Source organism: Camelus dromedarius, chromosome 10 (assembly GCF_036321535.1).
Source record: "Camelus dromedarius isolate mCamDro1 chromosome 10, mCamDro1.pat, whole genome shotgun sequence".
Lineage (NCBI taxonomy): Eukaryota > Metazoa > Chordata > Mammalia > Artiodactyla > Camelidae > Camelus > Camelus dromedarius.
In genome coordinates this window covers 34,864,258-34,887,931 of record NC_087445.1, presented here as the reverse complement: position 1 = coordinate 34,887,931, position 23,674 = coordinate 34,864,258, and the positions used below count along the sequence as shown (strand labels likewise).

The following is a 23,674-nucleotide window of genomic DNA, read 5'->3' as shown; positions in this document are numbered from 1 at the left end:
TGAATTTCTCTTGATGAAAATTGTGAACTGTAGTTTCTAGTAATTTTTCCCCCAAACTACCAAAGCAGAAATTAAGTAGAATTGAGGTGTTTGCTTAGTGAACTTGACCTGCTCGAGTGTCTTGAATCGTATTCATACCAACATAAACCTGCAAGAGGGGAGATAAACCAAAGAGACTGTCTTAGCTTTAACCACTTTGAATAAACTGGATAAAAGAAAAGAAAGTAAGTTCTTATAGGTAAACCTAGAATGTTTAAATATAAATAGTAAAAATTAATGATCTTAAGTTTTATTTGTGGGAAAATAAACATAAAATTTACCATCATAACCATTTTTCAGTGGTAGTTCAGTGGCATTAAGTACATTCACATTGTTGTACAGCTGTCACCACTGTCCATCTCCAGAAGTCTTTTCGCTTCCCAAACTGGAACTTTGGACCCACTAAACAATAATTCCCATTTCTCTCTCCCACCATTCTGTTCTCTGTCACCATGAATTTGACTACTCTCTGTCCCTCACATAAGTGAGATTATGTGATACTTGTCCTTTTGTGACTGGTTTATTTCAAATGAAGACACTCATACAATCTTCAAGGTTTGTCCATATGGTGGCATATGTCACCTTTTAAAGTCTTTCTTTTAAAGACTGAATAATATTCCATTGTATGCATATACCACATTTTATTTATCCACTCATCCCTTAATGGACACCTGGGTTTACTTCCACTTTCTGGCTATTGTGAATAATGGTGCTCATTGACATTGTTTATAAAGTATATTCACACACAGTATCTTATGTGCTCCTTACAACAATCCCAGGAAACAGGAAGAGCAAGTGTCTTTTCCTCATTTTACAGATAAACAAATGGAACTGGGAAAAGGAAGTAACCTAGTTAGGATCCCAAAATTAGTAGGTAGTGGGAGAGGGAACAGAGCCCAGGTGTGTGTGACTCGGTGCCCTGAGTCTGCCATCCTTCCCAGCTGCCTCATTTCCAAAGGTGCCATTTGACCAACTGACCCTTTGTCTGTGCCTACCTCTGCCCAGATTTTCTTCTCAGAAAGTTCTCTTTTTAGACAAAGCTATCCAATGATAAGAGCATCCTCTCACATATGCCTTGAAACAAAATTTGGCCTAATTTGCATGACTTCTGCAGTAATGGTGGTCCAGGGCCTGATTACTAGGGCTCTTAGCTGGTAATATGGTGGGTTATTAACCTGAGAAATTTGGAAGTGCACATCTGGGCTCCATATGCATCCTATAACGTGTGGCAGGATTATGCTTTGGGGATGCCTTCTCTTCAAACCCATCATTTCTGGGGGAATTGGCAGTTAGGGCCAATATGAGGCCTCCTCTTTCTAGCTCTCATTGGGTTCGCACACCTCTGTGTTTAGCAGCAGTGCTCAGTCCCCTGCCCCACCTCAGCTCAGCAGCGGTGATGGAGTTAGGAGGGGCCAGACATTCACACACATCATAACCCAATCTTCCTCTGGTGTTCCCAGTATAAATCTAAAGAAAAACAACTGAACTTTTCTTTTTTTTTAAACTAAGTGAAAAGACCCAGCCCTTAAAATTGAATAATAGAGATTCCTATTCTTGCTGTAAAGTGTAAACTGTACACAAGGACTTTACTTAAGACAGAGACTCAACCCTCTGAAAACACAGCAGTTATAGTGGTCAGAAGTGCCACACTGGATTAGACTAGGATCTCTTCCGCCTGCTGTCTCTTGCAAAGGCACCAGCAAGCACTTTGTGGAAGAATGCACCATCCACCATGATCTCAAATGATTACGAATTTTCCATGAACCTCCCATATTTCTCTATTAATATTATAGTGTGAATGTCGTATACCTGGAGCTATCCAAATATTTCTGGATACTACTTACATTTTTAACCAGATTATATATCCAGGCACTTTCAGAAAATTCAAAATTATCCAAGTTAGAATCATATAGACTTTTCTGTCTTTCTCCGACAGGTTTGAGATCGAAATTGAGCCTCTGTTTGCCAGCATTGCCCTCTATGATGTTAAAGAAAGGAAAAAGGTAAGAAAGCAAAAAAGAGCCCATCCCTGAGGGCATCATATAGTGTTCATTGTCTTTGGGCTCATATTTTTAAATCTCACTTCTCTGCAGCAAAAACAGATCAGATTTGAAAGCAAATGAACTTTGATATGTCCAGTTCTATTGCCTTTGCAGTTTTTGAAGAAATGGCCTGGGAACATTGGTCATTTATGCTTGTTGAAGAATATTGAAGGGAAAGTCAGCTGGAGGTGGTAACCTGGCTGAGATAGAGAAATGAAATAGCAACATATGGGGTTACACATAAAACAAAGCAATTTAAATACGGCTGTAACAAGCTCAGATGTGCATGTAATGTTTCCTCAGTTTGGGGAGTTTTTTGCATTGTGAAAAAGGCTTATCATGAATGGAAGGCATCTTGTGCAGTAAATGTCTAAATTTGCCATGGGGTAGAAACCTCACCGACTATAATGTGCTTTTAATTGAAAAGACTTCTCTATGAATATTTTAATGTTAAGTCATTTTGTAACTCCTAGAGGAGGACAGAAATAGGAAATACTTCTGCCTCCCTCCTCATAACTATTAAGTATTTAAGGAAGTGGGTGCTTTCTGAATAAATATTAACAATCACTGAGATTTGTGTTAGGGTAGGTTAACAGAGACCTCCCCCCAAATTCAGTGATTTAAAGCAGTCGATCTCAAACTTGCCTGTGCATGGGAATCACCTGGAGGGCTTGTTAAAACAGTTGCTGGGCCCACCTTCCAGAGTTTCTGATTCAGTAAATTTGGGGGCCTGAGAATCTGCATTTCTAACAGGTCCCCAGGTGATGCTGAAGTTGCTGGTTGGCAGGATATGAGTGGGCACATTTTGAGGGCGCTTGGCTTAAAGAAGGAGAATTTTCTTCGTTTCTTAGCAATCCAGGGGGAGGAGGGGCTGGGTCAACAGTGATCTGCTTTACTCAGTCATTCAGGAACCCAAGCTGGCAGCATCTCTTCCATCCTCAGTGTGTGTCTCAGTGTGTGTCTCCTGAGTCACCCTTTCACTGTCATCGCAGCTCCTGATAAAAGAGGAAAGATGGGTGGGGGAGGCCTGGAAGTTTGACACATCACTTGCACTCACAATTCGTTGGAAAGAACTGAGTCACATGCTCACTCCTAACTGCAAGGGAGGCTGGTAAATGTAGTCTCTGCCTTAGAGCCACTTCTTGCCTGTGAAACTATTGGCAATGAAGGGATGACCCAGCGCCACAGTGGTTCTTAAGTAACTCTACACTGGTGAGCCACGGAGCTTTTATCATGTCAGAATCTTCAGTGGATCTCCACTACCTACAACATTAGCAACAAACTCTTCAGCTCCCACGCCCCACCTTCTTCAGCCTTTCTTCTTTTGTCTCCTTTCTTTCTTTGGAGAGCCCAGGCGGACCCCAGCTGGACTCCTCGCTGTTAACCCAGGTCCTCCAGCCTCTAAGTTATTTCTGTGCTATACTCTCTCCTTGGTCCACCATCACCCTCCAGCTCTGCCTGGCAGAATCTTCTTCCAAGGCCTGTCCATCTCACACACCTCCCTTATGAGAAGCATCCCCCATCTCCCCAGCTGGATGTGACCTCTCACCTTGGGAACTTCCCCAGCACTTTTTTATATGAGTGTGGTCCCTTATCATTTGTTCTTACTGTAGTTGATACCTATTTGCCTTTTCCTTTATTCTTGATTGTAAACTAATTGAGGGCAGAGGCAGTGCCCTGTTTCTCTTCAGTTCAGGACCTAGCACATTGCTGATATTCAGGAGATTCTGATGGGTTAATAAAAATTTAAATGTATCAAGGGATAGCTCTTAAAAGACTTAAACATATCTAGAGATTGTGACAACATATATATCAGATTTTCTGGCAGCCTCTAGTCACAAATCATGTTTATGACTTATTTCTTTGGCAAAACTTTTTTTTTCACTTTTTTTCCTTTTTTTAAAGATTCTTTTAAAAAATTTAAAAACTTTCAAATTGAAGTATAGTGAGTTTTCAATGTTGTGTGAATTTCTGGTATACAGCATGTTTCAGTCCTACATATACGTAGATGTATTTGTTTTCATATTCTTTTTCATTATAAATTACTATAAGATATTGAATATAGTTTCCCATGCTATACAGAAGAAACTTCCTGTTTACCTATTTTATATGTAGTAGTTAATATCTGCAAATCTCAAACTCCCAATTTATCCCTTCCTACCCCTTCTCCCCCTGGTAACCATAAGTTTGTTCTCTATGTCTGTTAAGTCTTTTTATGTTTTGTAAATAAGTTCATTTGTGTCTTTTTTTTTGTAGATTCTACATATGATTGATATCATATGGTATTTTTCTTTATCTTTCTGGCTTACTTCACTTAGAATGACAATCTCCAAGTCCATTGTTGCTGCAAATGGCATTATTTTATTCTTTTTATGGCTGAATAGTATTCCATTGTATAAATATACCACAACTTCTTTATCCAGTCATCTGTTGATGGACATTTAGATTGTTCCCATGTTGTGGCTATTATAAATAGTGCTGCTCATTCTTTTTTTTTCCCTTTTCAGTTTTATTAGGTAGAATTATTACAGTTTAACTGCACATACATATTATATTGCATGTAAATATATATATAGAGTATACTGCACATTTTTTTAGTTTACATATATGTACCAATTATTGTTTCTAAGAACAGATTATAAATTTTTAAAAAATGGTTAAGATGGTAAATTTTACAGTATGTACATTTCACTGCAATTTTAAATGAATAATCTGAAAAAAAGAACAGATTAGAGCCTTAGCTTTTTAAACTTACATAGTTATCAAAGGAATAAAGCCAGCTACAAAATAAGAATCACTCTTTAAAAAAAAAGTTTAGACCATGAGAACAACAAGTGTAACTTATTTTTCATTTGGCCACTCATTTACAGATCTCAGAAAATTTTTACTGTGACCTGAACTCTGACCAGTTCAAAGGATTTCTGCGTGCTCACACACCCTCTGTTGCTACATCCAGTCAGGCAAGATCTGCGGTATTCTCAGTCACCTATCCATCCCCGGACATCTACCTAGTAGTAAAGGTACTTAAACACAATCTGACTTGCATATTCTGATGTTATCATTATTGCGTTATTCCCAGTGCATGTTTAGAATGAAAGAGGTGTCAGAATATATCTACATGTCCTCTGTGAGATTCACTTTATTTCCCTCTTAACTTTATTCCTTTTCCTTTACAAGCAAATGGTGTTGGATACTAGAATGACTATAGGTTTTGGAGTAAGGTGGTCCTAGGTTTGAGTCCTGGCTTTGCAACTTTGTAGCTAAATGACTTGGGTAATTACCTAACCTTTCTGAGACTTAGTTTTCTCATCTGTAAAGTGGGGATAATAACACCTCCCTACATGGGTAACTTGTGATTGCAAAATAAAGCCTGGCACTTACAAGCACCCTTCCTCCTAACCAAGGAAAGCATCCTCAGCTATCCAGCTCTGGGAGGCTATGGAGAAAATCTCAGGTCGAGTTTCCTAATTATGTTTATGTTTTTCGAGAGACCCATAGTTAAACATCCACAAGTCTAGGCTCTGACAGTTTGAGGTGTAGGCTGTAGTTTCCAAGCTTCACTCTCCTTCTTTAACTCCATCTTACAGACCATGTCTAGTGAGAGTCAAAGTGTGTGGGAAATGTAAGTGGAAGGATCTTTCATTCTAGGCTGTCCTCTTTGCTGATGCTAAGAAAACCACAGATTTTCTCTACACACCAAAATGGCTGGTTAAAGTTAACAGCAAACATTGAATATTTTACCTACCTTAAACCAAATAGTTTGTCTCATTGACTCTTTACCCCAAAATTGTTTTTTGTTTAATTCCAGACATTTTGATTTCATGTACACCCAACATTCCAGGTCTAGAACATTTTCTAGTTAGTGCAGTGTTTTATGTCCATAATCCCATTGATTCCTCCATGCTCTCATGGGAGTAGCGTACAGATTCCAAAACATTCAGGCGATTTGGAGGTCACTTAACAAGTGGCAGATATCCTTCTGTTTTAGCTTCCTTTACACCATTTTACAAAGATTCTGAATCTGAAAAGTCACTGTAGCTTGAAGAGAACTTATTTAAGCTTATGGACGATAGAGTTAAAAATTTATTGTATCTGTTGCTATTCTACTTCACGTGTGTCTTTCCATTGCAATATTACTTAGATTTAGACACATAGGAAAATTAATGTAGAGCCCACTCTAGCAGCTCTGTAGTTAATTTTAAAGTTCTCTCACAGCCTGAGAAATCAAAGAAGCCAACACTTGTTCTACAGATCCAAATTTTACTTCCAACTCCACTTCTCAGTGAATTACTCCATTTTGGCTGACCCATGGTTAAATATTAGCAGTTACCTATAGGTGACTATCACTTACGAAATATAATCCAAATTTTTCAGATATATAAATGCATTCACTTGGCAATGATAAACATTCTCTAAATGGCTTGGATATAGTTAAGAAATTTAAGTCTACTCAGTAAGACAGTCCCTGGTTTGCTTCTGGTTTGTTTTTCTTTACTGTTAACACCAGTGTTGTTGCTTCTTCCTCTCTAAATAGGGCTGAGAGAAGCCTCTTTACCTTAAAAAAAATTCCCAGGCAATTCTGACATGCCCCTTTCCCTTACCTACCATGGTTATGAGGACTCATGCACTCCTTTTATACATGAATGATGAAGGGCCATATAACAGGCTCTCTTAGCAGCCTGCCGCTCCTTCTCACAAAGAACCTGGAGTTAGCCTTGTCCAGCTTGGTGAAGGGAATAGTACCTGCTGGTCTGGTCGAATCTGGATTCTCCTGCTTCCAGATTCTGGAGATCCTTTCCTGTGCTTCCACACTATCAGTTAGGCACAAAGTATTTCAACCAGAAATAACCTAGTGATGAAGGGTGTTTCATGGAGTTTCAGAGGAACTTGCATGGGGCACTTGCACAATACACATGACGTCATGGCATTCCCGTTCCTTGCTGCAGGGTCCTAATTAAAAGGTTCTTTATCTTTGTTCTGAGTTCATTTTAAAGACCACATTTTTATCCATTGATCTCATGGAAAAATTAGCTTCTTTCCAGTTTGCTCTATAAACTCCTGACCATGACCTTGAGGAGAATAGGGACCAGGTTTATCTTGTTCACCATCTTATCTCCCCAGTAGCTACCATATGGATAATACTCAACAAATGGTTTTTGAATGAATGAATAGATGGATAATTGCTGACTGACAGGAACATAGGTCGGTCTCTACCTCAGGTGCTGCCTCAGGTGCATCTCTCAGGAAGATCCGCCTTGTCTTCAGGTTATGGCAGTGGGAAGGGGTTTTTTAATTCTTTTGTGAGAAGAGAAACTTCCTGCTTACAGTCTCCCCAAGACAAGTGTTCATCGGGCAGCCCCATGCCACTTCCTTAGAAACTCCATGAAACACCCTCCATCACAAGTTTAAATACTTGGTGCCTAACTGCTAGTGCCTGTAAAGAATGCACGCCTCTTGGGATATGTTGACCCAGAATTCTTTTTCAAGGATCATCTCAACTCTTGACACAGACAAATGGGATTAAATCCACTTGTTTTGTCTTCAACATCTAAGTTCAATGAAACTTTCTTTAAGCAGAGGATTAGGAAATTTCAGATTTCTGCTTTTCTTCCTCTTAAACATGGTGCCCAAATTTATGGCCAGTCAGATCCTTCACCTGAAGCAAGATAGAGGAACATGCCTGACAGTAGTGGCATCCATTCATGTTCACAGTCAGTTAGCAAAGTGAAAAGCTGCACCATCCTACTGCTTTCCAGTTCCTTTCCAAGTCTATTAAATCTGGAGAAGTAGCCCTAATAGGAAATACAAGGGAGACAATTATAGATAATTTATTCTGTTCATTTATTCATTTTGTAGAAGGCTTTAGTCCCTAACCTGACTTTTACAGAGATCATATCTCTTTTTTACATTGCAAGCAATAATAAAGAAAACAAGCTATTCACTTCCTACATATGTCTCATGGGTTTTGTATTATAAAATAACTTTTATTGCATTTTTTATTGTAGGCATAATACTTGTTTATTGTTTAAAAATAGAAAATACACATAAGCAATAGGAAGAGAATAAAAATAGCGTATAAGCCTATCACACAAAGATAAGTACTGTTAACATTCGGTGTGTATCTGCTCTCATCCTTTTAATATGCCTTTATGAATTTTTTTACAAAACTGTACAATACTCTTTATATTAATTTTTTAATCAAAAACATCTATCCTGGACATCTTCTGATGTCATCAAATATTGTCATAAAACACTATTTTGATGGTTGCAGAGATTCCATTATCTATTTGTAATTCACATATTTTATTTTAATATTATTTCTGTTGGTAGATTGAAAAAGTCCTTCAGCAGGGAGAGATTGGAGAGTGTGCAGAACCCTACATGGTTATCAAAGAAAGTGATGGTGGAAAGGTATGCTCTTTTGAGTATTGCTAAACGGTAACATCTTAGAATAAGCAGATACTTTTCAGAAGTGTTCCACAAAATAGTTAATGGGGTTTAGTCGGTAATATGTCCCCATATGAGACACCAATAAATTATATCTAAACAAAAGAAGGAAGGGAAACTGGTCATGGATGATAACTTTTTAAAGAAATAAATTATTAAACTCAGTAAACTCAACACATGGTGATGCACACACCAATGTCTAATCACAAAACTTGACTGGGGCAAAGCCACATCCTATTGTCTCAGTTCTGAGGCTCTGACCCAGCTGGTTGGGAGGGTCACAGACACCCCATGAAACTAAACAGTGCCTGAGCTCTCCTGGCCTTCCTGCACAGCATGGACCACCATTCTTTCTGGTATGGATATTTGGAAATTAGCTGAGACTGCTGTACATCATAAATTTGTTAGTACAACGTAAGTGCTGGGCCTCTGAAAAGGACATCTCTTCTCAGCATCCATTTGTAAAAGTTTCCAATATGATTTTTAAAACATGGCCTTTCTGGAATAAGACTTGCCTAACAGCATTCTACTGCAGACTCATAAATTTCAAGTAAGATTTATTGAACTCAAGATACTTGTTTTTTTAATCTATCTTTTATTCTGAACCTAGAATGAATATCTTGGAAGTGTTGTCAAACTAATAAGGAAGTCGTTAGGAACCCTTACGGATCTCTCTGGAATCTTCCAAGGCAACTTTTGAAAAACAGGCTTTCTAAAGAAAGAGCCTGATAGATGATATACAAAACTTTTCATCCTAAGATTCTGTCATGTGAATCCAAGTCATGTAGCTAGCCTCTAAAAGAGGTGCTTGTTGATTGGCTGGTATATTAAGCCACAAGACTTCTGGGTTGTTTTGTTTTGTTTTGTTTTTTTAGATGAAAGTGTATTTAATAATTAAATGTAGCCTTTCTTAAACTTTTAAAAAGATTCCTCCTTTTCTATTCCGTATTTCCTTATCAGTTGGACTTCTGGCCTGAGCTGTGTTATTTTTTTGCCTCTTCACTCTTTTTAATCAGTAAGGTAGCGATTTTGGAGTTGGCTGTCATGTCCAGGGCACAGGCAGTTGACTTGGTGCTGGTGCCATATTGTTTGTTTGTTTCTGCTGTCTCTTTCCGTTTTCCTCTAGAGTAAAGAAAAGATTGAAAAACTAAAACTTCAAGCTGAATCCTTCTGCCAACGTTTGGGGAAATACCGGATGCCCTTTGCCTGGGCTCCCATAAGCTTAGCAAGTTTCTTCAATGTCTCTACCCTGGACAGGGAGGTAACCGATGTGGAGTCCATGGTTGGTAAGATTTCCAACTGCGGTGTGAAGGAAAGGGCTCCCCACTGTCCCAACTCTGAGATCAGCTGCTTATTGGTGGGGGGGGAGGAAGGAAGGAGATGACTAGGATGAAGCATGATTATGACTGGATTACAAACACTTGATTCGACAGTGATCCCCAAGACAATTTTCATGAACTTTGTGGAGTTTAAATATACTCTTGTAGTAAGATTTTTGGTTGGAATTTTCTGGACAGTTTGACACGTTAAAAAGTCAATTTTCAGTGGCCTTCTCTTCTTCAAAGTATAATTCTTGAAAATAACAAGAAAATATAATAATATAATCTATAGTGCGTTAAACAAAGGCACCATGCTTGGCTCCGAAATAGAAGAAAAGCCACTGCCACAAGGGCTTCAAAAAGCAAAACTTGGGTTTCTCAGGAAAATTTCCAGTTCCTTAAAGTTTATGTTGCCAAGTGCAATGAAAAAAGTGAACGCCAAAGAATATTTGGTTACTGTTCTGATTTATTTAGCATATTTTTCTTTTTTATTACCCAGCCGGCGATCTGAATTCTTAATTTCCTAAACTGGGTACGGAACTATTCAGGAGGGTTACAGAGTTTTCAAGTCTATCTCCCCCAACCTGTGGCAGTTTCTGTTTTTCAAAATGTTCTTTGTATCCAGCAAATATTTATGTCTACAGTCACATGTCTCGGGACGTTTGTCATGCATTCCTTAGCTCTGCCACTTCTGAAACGTTGCCTTTAGCAGAGGAGTGGAGGAAAAGTATTGTGTTATTGCTGCTGCTGCACTGGAGTTATTGATGCATAATTACCAGTCAGAACTTCTGGGTTATTTCTGATATACCAACAACAAACCTCATTTTAGTGCATCCTGACCTTCATACAACAATGTGTGTGTGTCTGTTTTATGCCAATTTCTATGTGGACACAGTAGCCCGGTATTTGAAAGGGTTATACGTAGAGCTTAGAGTACACCAAAAGCTAGGTAATTAAGGCATAGAGCTTTCTGGGTCCTCTATCATCTCTGGGTCAAGGATAGATTAACCTGACTACACAGGCTGATTCTTAAGGAACAACCAGAAGATGTAGTGTATTATATACTAAGACAGCACAGCAAGTGTAGGAGGGCAGTGGCAGCAAGAGGCTTCAGTTCAGCATCACAGCACGAATTAAGGGGAAAAGAGTGTTCAAAGACGGGGTTGGAGCATTAGAGTTCTGGACAATTTGACCATTCACAACAGAACCCCTGAGTTTCAGAGTATAAAAGCAAAAAGATCCTTACCTAAATCTCTAAAGGGGGTGAGAAATAACTAAGCAGAGTATCAGGGACCATGCTGGGGTGTGACTCTGTTCTAATTACCTTTAGGCAGAAACTCACTTCTGCTGCCTGGTCCACACAGCAAGAGAAACCTGGGATCCAGAATATACTCCAGCTGACCCGTAGCATGTTTGGGTCACAATCCCAAATGCCTTCAGGGGCATTTGAGTGCATGCCTCTCCCAACGGAATGCGAATGTAAAAATAAAACAAAACAAACACTGTTGACCAAATAAAGCTTATCTGCAGACGCTGTTCTGCCTGTAGTTCTAGACTCCCGCTGGGTGGCACCTGGCCCACCCTGTTCTCCACGTGGGAGGGCACTGCAGTTGCTCACGGCCTCTCCACTATGGTCAGGGGAGAATTAAGGGCCCCAACAGAGGGGTCTAAGAATAGGGGCCAGGGGAGGGAAATCTTCATTCAAAACAAGAATGGCCATGTTCTTGTGTTCTTATTCAGTGACCTTAAACATATCTTACATATGGTAAAGTTAATAACTGCTGTGTATTCAAACAGAAAGGCAAACTTTAGAATGACAGGTGTTTTCCATAAAGGGAAAGGCTCTGCGGGTGAGCGGAGAACTTTGTCCCAATCTCGAAGACTTTCGGAAAGAGCCTTCTCCTTGGAGGAAAATGGGGTCGTGAAGCCCATGACTGTCAACAGCTTTTTCAAGCAGGTACTTCTTCATGTGACAGTGTATCTGGATGTGTCCCCTTATAAGAGCACGAATGTTGGAGCCCAAAGTGGGATTATATATAGTTATTAAGAGAACAAGTTAGTTAACCTCACCAAGCCTCGATTTCATTATCTATAGAACAGGGATGAGGGCACTGGCTTCGTGGGGCTGTTGGGAAGGTTAGATGATGTGAGATGTGTAAAGCTCTGCTCAGAGTGCCTGGGATACAGCAAGTGCTAAATGAGTGCTAGCTCTTTTAATTGAGAGAAGGATTTGTTCCCATTAATACAAGCTATCCTGTTTGAGCTGTCATGGTCAATTCATGTATTAGGCTGTGGAAACAGTCTGGCTAAAATATCCATTTCCCCCATGGCTCAGGGTTTGCTGGCCTGGATGTTGTCCATCTCACCACTGTTCCACATGCAGGCTTTTGAGAGCCGCCTGCTTCCTCATAGAGTGTGACCGTGCAGATGGTGCTCTTTATTAGCTCAGAAATTGTCGAGACTACTTAAAAAATGAAGAATTTCCTTGCATAATCAAATTCATAGAGACAGAGTAGAATGCCAGAAAGTAGAATAGTGGTTGCTGGGGATTGCAGGAAGGAGGAATGGGGAGTTATTTAATGGGTATAGAGTTTCAGTTTTGCAAGATGAAAAAGGTTTGGAAATTGGTTGTACAGTAAAGTGAATGTACTTAACACTGCTGACCTGTACACTCAGAGATGGTTAAGGTGGTAATTTTACATGGTATGTATTTTACTACCAAAAAACCCCAACTTGACTTACACTTGGTTTGACTCTGTTTTGGAAAATTTTCCACAGCTCAGTGCCCTGGGGCATTTCAAGGGTTAATGTTAACAAATTGAAATGCAGAAGGGGCGTGCCACTGGGTAAAGATGGCAGGAGACTGAAAGGTTTCTATTTGGGAACCTCTCCTTCCAATTGTGTTACTTCAGAGGGAGAGGTCTGACTTAACCGCGTCAGAGCTTTCTCGTCTGTCCTCAGGGGTGAGACGCACCCACCTACCTACCTTCCTTCCTGGGCCGTTGTGGGGATCAGAGCTTTTGTATGTGTATCCCTCGGCAGCGTGCCTGTCCCATGGGGGCATATGGAGGGAAGTATTGATGCTCAGCCTTCTTAGACAAATGTAAAGAATCTGAGGACAGAAAAAATGATGGAAAGATGCTTTCTCCATCTTCATACTTTGAATGAAGAAATAAACTTACTCTTTTTTGTTCCAGGGAGTAAAAAAGTATCAGTGGGTTGAAGTTATAGGGGGAGGAGTTTTTTTTCTAAATTTCTAATGGTCAGACAGGCTTCCCTAGAAATGCACTAAAAGCCTGTCCCCTGAAGGACTGATGAGAGGCTGAGTGACAGTCAGGAGTGGCAGAGAAAGGATTTTGGCAAGAGGTTGACTAAGTGACTTCAGGGTTGCCTATAATCCTCGTATCTATGAAAGGCATGTTAAGGTAAAACTGAAATATAAAAATCCTCCAAGAAATCCTTGGTCTGGACTTCAGGAGTCCATGGTGCATCTACACTAACCCTGACTTCTCCCTGGCAGGAGGGAGATCGCCTTAGTGACGAAGACTTATTCAAGTTTTTAGCTGACTACAAAAGATCTTCATCCCTGCAGAGAAGAGTCAAGTCGATTCCAGGTGTGGATGGCTTGTCTTTATCCACTTTGCTGTCCAAAAGACATTTATAATTAGACACATTATTTGTGGAATGCTACAATTGATAAAATCATGTTTTGCCAAGTGAAATACAGGATTTTGTATTAGAAGTTAAAGTCTACTTGTTTTGGCAAATCTATCAATGTTTGCTATTTTTACTAAAGGACTGAGTATGTAAATAAACAGCATCTGGTTGCGCACTCAGATAATCAGATACTTGTTTGAACAGAGGAGGCTCTTGTATCAAATGAAGTATTACATGGCCCTCCTCGTATAAGAAAAAGTGAAAGGTAAATGCTTTGGTAGAAGGTGCGGGCACACCTTCCTTACTCTCAGCTGAACAGCCCCTGAAGCACTTCTGCAGCCCCTGCGGTACCAGCGAACCTAGTTTGAAGACCACCAAGTTTCAGTGTTTGTAATTTTATGAGAAAGTACTGAACTGTGTATACTCAGAGCATGGTAGTTCTGGAACGGACTTTAAAGATTCTCTAATCTGTTCTTACTCATTTTATAACTTTTTGCTTTTTAAATTCTGGAAGCTAAATCTCAGAGTTGTCATGACGTGATTTTTCTCAGACCTTAGGAAATTAAATTAGCTGGGAATTCCGAAATTCTTATACTCCCACAACTTATCCCTATTTTCGTAAAAGAAATGTAGTACAGCAGTCTTCCTTGATTCCCGTGTACGCACGTGACAGTGTCTTTACTAAGGCAGGCCTATTTTCTCTCCCTAGGCTTGCTCAAACTAGAGGTTTCTATGGCTCCGGAGACAGTCAATTGCTGTCTGACCCCTGAAATGCTGCCAGTGAGACCCTTTCCTGAAAACCGGGGACGTCCACACAAAGAGATTTTGGAATTTCCAATCCGGGAAGTGTATGTCCCTCATACTGTGTACAGGTAAGAAACAAAGGCTCTTGGAAAACTATTGAACCCACACTTTGAGTTTTGTTTGGAGAATGTTTTGATCATTCTTCAACCTATCTTCCTACTTCCTAAGTTTTGGAAAAAAGGAAATCTGATGTTTACATAACTATAGATAATTGCTAGATCACTTTCTAAAGATGGTTTATCTCTTTTTTTTTCCACAAGAAAATGTTACTTCAGTCATAATTGGAATGTAGGATTATAGCAGACATATTCCTTCCAGAAATTAAAAAATCCTCTTAGTCATGATCTTGGTTTTCTTATGAATAGAAGGACATATTAGGAAAAGAGCAATGCAATCAAAAATGTTCTTGTTGTCTAAAAGACGGGTTTTTAGTTCGAGACCAGCTCTGTCTAATAGAATTTATAGGATTGATGGAGATGTTCTGTATGTGTGCTGCTCAATACAATAGCCTCTCGCCACAGGGGGCCCTTCAGCATTTGAAATGTGGCTAGTGCAGCGTAGGTACTGAAATTTTAATTTTACTTGACTTTAATTAATTTGAATTCAAATTCAAGTAGCTCCTTGTGGCTGGTGGCTACCATATTGGGTAGCATGGAGCTAGACAGAGAAAGCCAGAAATGCTAGGCTGCTTCTGTTTCTTGGAGGCCCTCCTCACAACGGGTGAGAGGGAGCTTGTTCATCTGCCAAGAGCATGGCTGCTCAGGTGCTTTTATTTTTTATTTTGAGAAAACTTTTTTTTAACGCAAGGAAGAAAGCTATCACAAACGTTTTTTCTCTTCCATCTAGAAATGACATTCTGTTGTTTCGTGTGTGCATGCATGTGTATGTGGGTGTGTGTACACATATACAATCATGCTGGTTAAGTTGAAGTTTCCTTTATCCTCAGTCTCCAGTTATAGACTCCTACCTTGCCTCTCAAATCACATTATCTGAACTTATATGGGTCCTTTCTATTTTCTCTGGTTTTACACACACTCACACACACACACACACACACACACACGAATCTGTGAACACTGAATGGTATCATTTTTATATTCATTTAAAATGTACATAAATGGCTTCATACTCTACATGTTAGGCTGTACATGTCATCCAACAGTATGATTTTTTTCTTTCTGTTTGATTATTACTGTGGACTCATGAATTTTACTGATTCAGGGTGTTACACTCAGTAGCAGTCATTATCCTCTTTTAGTTACCCAAATTTTCATAAATCTAACCAGTGGGGATTCCTTAATAGCTTGTACTTTAGAAATATTACTATTGATTTATGTGGAGTTCTGCCATTCTTTTTAACTGCTATATAGTATTCCTTTGTGTGAAGAGACTATATTTTACTTCTCTATTTCCTATTTTTCTATTGATAGATTTTTTTCAACGTTGGGCTCTTATAAATATTGTGCAGTGAGAATGTTTGTCTTCGTCTCCGCGCACATATGTGAAGGTTTCCCTAAGCAATATGCCTAAAAGTGAAATTATTGAGTTCCAGGGATGTACATTTTCAGTTTTATTTATATTGCCACTTGTTTCCAAAATCATGCCAGTTTGTGGTTCTTCCAACAGTATAAGAGTTCTGATTCCCCCAAATCCTCACTCACACTTTCCAGTATAATGTTTGTGGATGTGGGACCTCTTCGTTTCAATATTGAAGTACACACACAGTTTCCGCTTTTAAATCCTTTCTGAAGCAGCTCTTGTTTTTCTCTTCTCATTCCTTAAACAGCAATTCAGCTAAGTCTCTCTTCTAGATAAGTAAGCTTTCCTAAGATGCAGTAGTTTAAATTTTCCATTCCCTAGAGGGAGATGAAGATATGAAAATGTTTGCTTAGGGATGCTATGTTTGTATCTTTTTAGAAACCCTACCCTACAATTGGGGGAAAAATGCTCGTGGCATTGGAATAAACGTGCACCAGATGAACTCTATAGTTATTCACTTCCCCTCAGCATTTAATCACCCATGGGAGGCATTTACAACTCTCTCTACTCCTTGCTGCAAACATTATCCCTTAATTACATCACAGCAGGACTCAGAAAGCATTAGTGCCCATACTGATTCTGAAATATAGGCTTGCTAAGGGGGACATGTCTGAATGGATTACTGTGGACCCAACCTGGCATCATGACAAACAGACCCACAAGTGCAGAGTGAATATTATGTAGCTGTTCAGTACACTGTGGAAATTACAAGGTCACCCTGTTAAAAACCCAGTCTTTACTCTCTTAGGAATGATTGTAAGACCATGCTTCCCTCCAATTTTGGTCTTCTCTTGACTACCGGGTCACCATATTTTGTAGCTATTCAGGGAAGGAGAGTTATGGTGAACTTGGTTCAGAATCTTACCATGTGAAAATGTCAAGAAATTTAAGAAAAAATCTTGTCTAAATCTCTCAGGCTGTTGTTAAATTTTTAGCATTTCTTCTCTAGGCTTCATATGCTTTGTAGTGGTTTTGATTAGGATGGTCTTGACCGTAACCCCGTCCTTGACTCATTCCCCCCTTTCCTACTCCACCACCCCCATTTCACAGAATGGAAATGGAAGACTCAAGTCAGGTGTGAACCCCCAGGTCAAATGGGAAGCTGACTCAGTTAAACCTAGGTGACCTCATCTTCTCATTTCTGTCACAATTTGTAAGCTCATGTCCCTTCTGTCCCCTCCTCTCCAAATCACAGTCTCCTTTCAAGCAAAGGTCTCTAAACCCCTTTACGTTGTGGTATCAATAACAGGTATGGTCTGAAGTCTTGTCTCTCCCAAGAGTGTTATTTCAGTAGAGATGGCAGTTCCTGTTTCTTTTAGAAAAGTTGTGCTTTGACTAAGTTGAATTCTGGACATCATTCTAAGGGTCTGGCACGTGGGATGGAGTTTCCTGTTGACCTTGCTATTTCCATGGCTCTACTTCTGGTCATAGATGTATCCCTTTAAGGAAATCAGGTAAATGAAAATCAAGGTTTACAGAGCAGATGAATTTGGAGAGAATTCTTTGTTTTATAGAGGATTCACCTCATAAATTTGAAATGTGGCTTGGCATGACAGTCTGATCTACCTGGAACTTGTGGAAAATATCTCTACCGGGCCAAGCAAGGAAGGCCTCCAGTGACAAGGCCAGGATTCAAATTTCAAATCTGTGGACCTTTCACATAAACTTCAGACTCGCTTGAGTAGCAGGAACTTTGACACGGACCAACGGCACATGCTGTCCAGACCTGAGTGCAAGTTGTGGCCAGTGTCACACTTTGCAAGATTCTCATATGGGCGGTATTTCAATTTCATACCATATGAGTAGAACTCAGGGTAGTTTACCTCTCTTAAAGGAGCAGCTGCTGGGGAGCCTCAAATAAAATTTGCCTGAGATAGGCCTAGATGCCTTCCTGCCCTCAGTCTCCCCATTCTCCCGTCTCTCAGAGGTACTTCCTTTGACGGCCCTGCTCCTTCAGGTGCCCTCAGTCAGGGTCACTGTGTTGCCCCCAAGGGGTACCATGCACGCCCTATTCTCTGTGGATGCTGCCGGGTGCCTTGACCTTATGCAGATCACTTTGAGGAGTAATCTAGATCAATTATAAAAGAACTGCACTGGATGTGGAAGTACCCCCATGAACCAACGGCAGCTGATCACTCATATAACAAAGACTCGCTCTGAAAGAAGAGATGAACTTCTCGAGCCAGAAGTACTCACTCCAGGAATGGCCAGCATCTTCCAAACCAGAGGCTTGGACCTCTGCAGTGCATGAGCAGCCTCTGTGGGTGAGAGGTGTGGAGTCAGACAAGCATGCCCCAAAGCAGACCCAGGCGAGAGCTTTGTTACAATCACAAGCAAAGGGACAGTCATTCTGAAAGCAGAGCAGGACAGCTGGGAAAATTAGGTGGATAAACAGGATTATCCAAATCTGAGTCTGGCATTCTTTTCTCCACGTCCAGATGAAGAAAAAATTCTGGGTGTTAGCCCAAGAACACGTTTGAACCAACTCCTGGCTTATTTTCCATGTGGCCCAACAGCTGGTAATGAGGACACCAGCTGCCTTCTGGTGGGGGCGGAGTGAAAACAACACAGGCTGGGCCAAGGCCCGGCGAGATCTTTAAGGGCATTTCATCCTGTGGCTCTCACAGGGGTCTGTGCAGAGATCACAGGTGCTGAGGTTGTAATGAGCTTGTTAAGCTCCTTGTCATCCCTTTAACTGGTGATTACATTAGAGAAATCCACATAAAGTGTGTTTTCATCTCTCATCCCAGCCCCCAAGAGCCTCTGAGGTCTTTTTTTCTAATTATCAGACTTGCTGTGGAGGACTGTGCTTGCTGTGAACAAGCATAGCAGTTAGAACATGATTTCTTTGATGGATAATTAGCTGTTTTCAGGCTGCCTCCTAGTTAGCTGAGTGTTCTCATATCAGAAGTCTGCATTCTCAAAGCTCTCCTGATATCTGGTTTAACAGGGAGGTGCCTCCCACATCACAGTGGAGTTTTGATGAATACTGCCAGATTCGCATCCTATGGGAAGAAAGGATAGGATAACTGTGCAAGTGGATCTGGAATGACTAGAAGTTATAATTTAGTAAAGAGCATTTCCAAGGAAAGGAATGAACCAGAAATAATTCTGGGTATAGTGTTTAGGGAAAATTGGGCATGGGGAATGGAAGGTATCCTTTCAAGGAACTTTCTTTTGTCCAATCTGAGCCCAGTTGTCTCTATGTCCAGAGAGGATCTTTTCAGTGTTGGTGGGGTGGGGGAGGAAGGGAAGGGTGGTGTGCCTCAGAGTTCATTGTATAGCTTTATAAATATGCAAGTATCTGTTGGTAGGAATGTAATTTGATGCAGCCACTGTGTAAAACACTATGGGGATTCCTTCAAAAACTAAAATAAACTTACCATATGATCCAGCAATCCCACTCCTGGGAATATATCTGGAGAAAACTCTAATTTGAAAAGATACATGCACCCCAATGTTCAGAGCAGCACTACTTACAATAGCCAAGACATGGAAGCAACCTAAATGTCCATCAACAAATGACTGGATAAGGAAGTTGTGGTGTATATATATATATATATATATATATATATATATATATATATATATATATATATATAAATATATATATAATATATATGTATAATAGAATACTACTCAGCCATAAAAAAGAATAAAATAATGCCATTTGCAGCAACATAGATAGACCTGGAGATTATCATACTAAGTGAAGTCATCAGAGAAAGACAGATATCATATGGTATCACTTATATGTCAGTCTTAAAAAATGACACAAATGAACTTATTTACAAAACAGAAAGAGACTCGCAGACATAGAAAACAAACTTATGGTTGCCAAAGGGGAAGGGCGGAGAGAGGGATAAATGAGGAGTTTGGGATTAGCAGATACACACTACTATATATAAAATAGATAAACAGCAAGGTCCTATTGTATAGCACAGGAACTATAGTCAATATTTTTTACCAATAATCTTTATTCAATCAATAACCAATAATGAAATATATATATATATGTATGTATAACTGAATCACTATGCTGTACACTAGAAACTAACACAACATTGTAAATCAGCTATACTTCAATAAAAAAAAAGAAGTGCCCAGCCCTACCTGGAGACTCCCATCCAGGAGGTCTGGAGTGGGGCCTTACGGGTACAACATCTTTCTTTAAGAATCAAAGCTTCCCTCTCCCTTTCATGGTACCTCTTAATGAATTTGCTCACTGGAGTCATCCAAAGGGCCACAGTGACTCAAGCCACTGGAAACTCAGCAGGGAGGGCCGTCCAATTTAATCTGCCTGACCTGGGAGGCAGTCCCAGCGTATGCCGGACTGTCGGCTGAGACGGGTCTGGCAAAGAGCAGGTACTTTTCTGTGAAGAATCTGCAACACAGCAGAAAACTCTCCATGTGAAGACAATGTTTTTTATGGTCTAATGCTCCTCAGATGCTGTACGAGTACTCCAGTGTTATTGTTAATTAATGATTAGTAGTTTATGATGTGACTGACCCTGGTCTAAATCACCATCGACATAATGCCTTACTTAAATAACTATTCCAAATAATAACTCCCCATTATTATTTGTTTCTTTAGTTGTTTGAATTTTATTTATTTTGGAATAGGTAGCCTATTTTAATTGTTCAATATTTTAAAAGTGTAGAAGTACACAGTGAAAATTCTCTCTACCATGCCTGACCTCTAGCCATACAAGTTCCTTCCTTGGGGACAGTCTTTTAATATATATAATACACACACACACACACACACACACACACACACACACATTTGAGTTTATTCATTTATTTACTCCACACATATTACTGAGTTCCCAAAATGAGCCAGACCCTTTTCTAGACACTGGAGGAACACTCATGAACCAAACAGATGAAAATCATGTATATTTCACAGCTCAGTCCTATTTTTGACAATTGTGAACAGCCATCTTTAATCAGTTTCTTATGTATCCTTCCTGAAATAAACCACATGTGTACAAGTCAATACAACCCTGCATTTTTCCTCTCAGAATGCAAATATTGTGTAATCTTCACGCTCCTCTGGTCCTTGATTTCTCATTGAACACTGTATTATGCACAGCACTTCTATGTGAATACAGGGAACGACCTTGTGCTTTTCTACACCTGCACTGAATCTCATTGTATGAACGTATCATTATTTACTTAACCCCAGACTAATGACCATCTAAGAGGCTGCCAATCTTTTGATTTACAAATGATGTTACAATGAAAAATCTATAACCTTTCACATATGTGCAAGCATATTTATTGTATAAATTCCAGCTTTTCACCCTCTAAAGGAGTGTTTAAATAACTCTGTTGTAAGTATAAGACAGCCCTGAAGCTCAGTCCTTGATTTTCCTAGATTTAGCAAGCAGTTGTTTGTGGAACTCGAAGCTTATTATAAATACTTTATTTAGGAACAGCGGTGTCAGCCCAGACAAAATCTAATCATTTGAATGAGCCAAGTAATGGAGGAAAAGGCAAAGTGAATTCCTGATGCCAAAATTATCTAGATAATTAAGTTCCCTGCACTTGACTTTGATCTGGCAAGGTAGTCTCAGTAATAAATCAGGAACACGATCCCCGCTTTCCTGATGACTTGCTCCCAAACTCAGTCGTCCTTCTTTTGAGAAGAATGAAAAACTCAGGATGGAGCCTTAGGGGTACTTAAGATTACTTAGCAACAATGTCAGGTTTTACAAAGCTCTCCTTCCAGTACAGCATTTAGCCACTTGAGGGCACAATTCGCTCACTTTCTAGATTCAAACACAGCAGTGTGGTATCTCTCTCTATTTCAAAACAGATGGAGTCGTGATTTATTAAAGGAAAATGCATATTTTAGTTTTTGCTTTTTAAGCGCAGAACCAAGAAAAACTGGGAAAACATTCCAATGTCCCAAATGATCAGGGTTGGCACTTTTTTTGCAAAGGATTATATTCTACACCATCAGCATCTGCCTCCTTTCTTCAGTAAGTCATGATATTAGACATCTGGCACTTTTTGAAAGTTGTGGTGGAGAGGAGGATGGAGAAATGTATCCTGTGATAAAGAGAGCAAAATTTGTTTTGGGGGTGTGTTGTTTACACATTCACCAATCCTGCTTCCAATGCATAACTAAAAGAATGTGGGTAGGCAGTAATGAAATAGTGGTAAGGAAGTTCTGTGCACATCAATGTCACTGATTCCACAAGTCACAGCCCCTCGTTCGTCTCTATTTTATACTCATTCCCTTTCATTCCATCATGCTTTGGTGTTACTGCCTGTACACTCCTGTCCTGACAAAAAGCCCTGCTCTGTCCATTTACTGAGGGTTAATGTCATTTTTCCCCATAGATCCTTTACTTAGATTTCAGCAGGAAGGTTCGTGAAGCATCCTGTTTTTACATGGGTTGGAAATGTAAGGTTGGTGGGGGCAGAAGAAATGATGATGGAAGTACAGCAGATCTGGGCCTGCGTTCGATTATGATGATGATTAGTCTGCCTAGATTAGAAGGTACTTCCTAAAATTCAAAAAAACTGCTTTCTTTGATTTCCATACTTCTGTTAGTTTTTTTAATTATTATTTTAAAATCAGTTCTTTTATCTTCTGATGAGATATCCTTCAGGGAATTGTTCCCTCTTATTTCTTTTGCCATTTAGGGGGAAAAAATTCTTCTCACTGTTTAGCTTTTCATCCTTTGTTCTGACTTTCCTGTGTACCCTATAGATCCACTTTTCCCGTGAAGTGTTGGTCCAACTCTAAAGCAGAGGTGTTTTAACAGCTCTCCATTGATGGATGTCCTGTGGTTTTAAGGTCTCAGATAGGCAGCAGAAGTCAGAATGCTCTGGGGCAAAATGTTAGATGCTTTGTCAGGGTCTTCCCAGGGCAAAAGTGAGGTTTTGGGCGGGAGCAATGCAGACTAGCACCGCAACACAAAGTAAAATAGAACAATGAGTAGGGAAGGACTGAGTTTTGACAGTGTAATAAGGTAATTTTTTAAAAAACCATGGCTTATCATTCAGGTGTCATCTACCTTTTATAATTAAAAAATGAATTTCATTTATCCACTGGTCTAAACAGCAGAAAAGTTATGAAACTTCCAGAACTGTGCTATTCCACCTCATTTGTTTAATGTTCTTTGTTTGACAACCTTCAAAATGTAAACTAAGATCCATGCAATGGTGTGGAGATATAAATATCATAGTTTAATAAGGATAAATGTAGAGAAACTCAATGGTTCATTTTAATGATTTTTAAGAGATTTCCATGCCCAGGCTAATAATTGTATATTTAGCAATAAGAAAATCTCAAAGCCCATTTCTCATCTTTTCCTGGAGATAGATTTTTTATTATTTATTTAAAAGAAACATGCTATTTTTTATTGAAGGATAGTTGATTTAAAATACTATATTAGTTTCAGGTTAACAACATCGTGAAGATACATGTATATATAGACTCATACCATGTCTTAAACCAGTCATTTCTTGATGGACACTTGGGTTGCTTCCGTATCTTGGCTAATGTGAATAGTGCTGTAGTGAGCATTGAGGTGCATGTATCTTTTCAAATTAGTGTTTTTGTTTTCTTTGGATATATGACCCACAGATCCCTTACATAGATTTCAGCAGGAAGGTTCGTGAAGCATCCTGTTTTTATATGCGTTGGGAATGTAAGGTTGGTGGCGGCAGAAGAAATGGTGATGGAAGGTTTTTGAGGCCCCTCCGTGCTATTTTCATAGTGGCTGCACCAATTCCCACCAACAGTGTACAAGGGTCCCTTCTCCTGGAGTTAACAGTTTTTAAAACTGAACGTGTGCTTCCTTCGGTCTC

At 39.6% G+C, this 23,674-nt stretch overlaps 1 protein-coding gene across 4 annotated transcripts in view; it reads left to right on the top strand.

Annotated features, from left to right (window-relative positions):
- Positions 1 to 23,674, top strand: part of DOCK8 (dedicator of cytokinesis 8) — a 223,457-nt gene that overhangs the window by 107,407 nt on the left and 92,376 nt on the right. For all 4 annotated transcript variants that reach the window (XM_031449810.2, XM_031449809.2, XM_031449812.2 and 1 more), the window contains 7 exons: positions 1,976 to 2,042; positions 4,952 to 5,101; positions 8,412 to 8,492; positions 9,655 to 9,814; positions 11,683 to 11,804; positions 13,368 to 13,461; positions 14,214 to 14,376. In XM_031449810.2, coding sequence (XP_031305670.1) covers positions 1,976 to 2,042; positions 4,952 to 5,101; positions 8,412 to 8,492; positions 9,655 to 9,814; positions 11,683 to 11,804; positions 13,368 to 13,461; positions 14,214 to 14,376 — 837 coding nt within the window. The remainder of the gene's footprint in view (positions 1 to 1,975; positions 2,043 to 4,951; positions 5,102 to 8,411; positions 8,493 to 9,654; positions 9,815 to 11,682; positions 11,805 to 13,367; positions 13,462 to 14,213; positions 14,377 to 23,674) is intronic.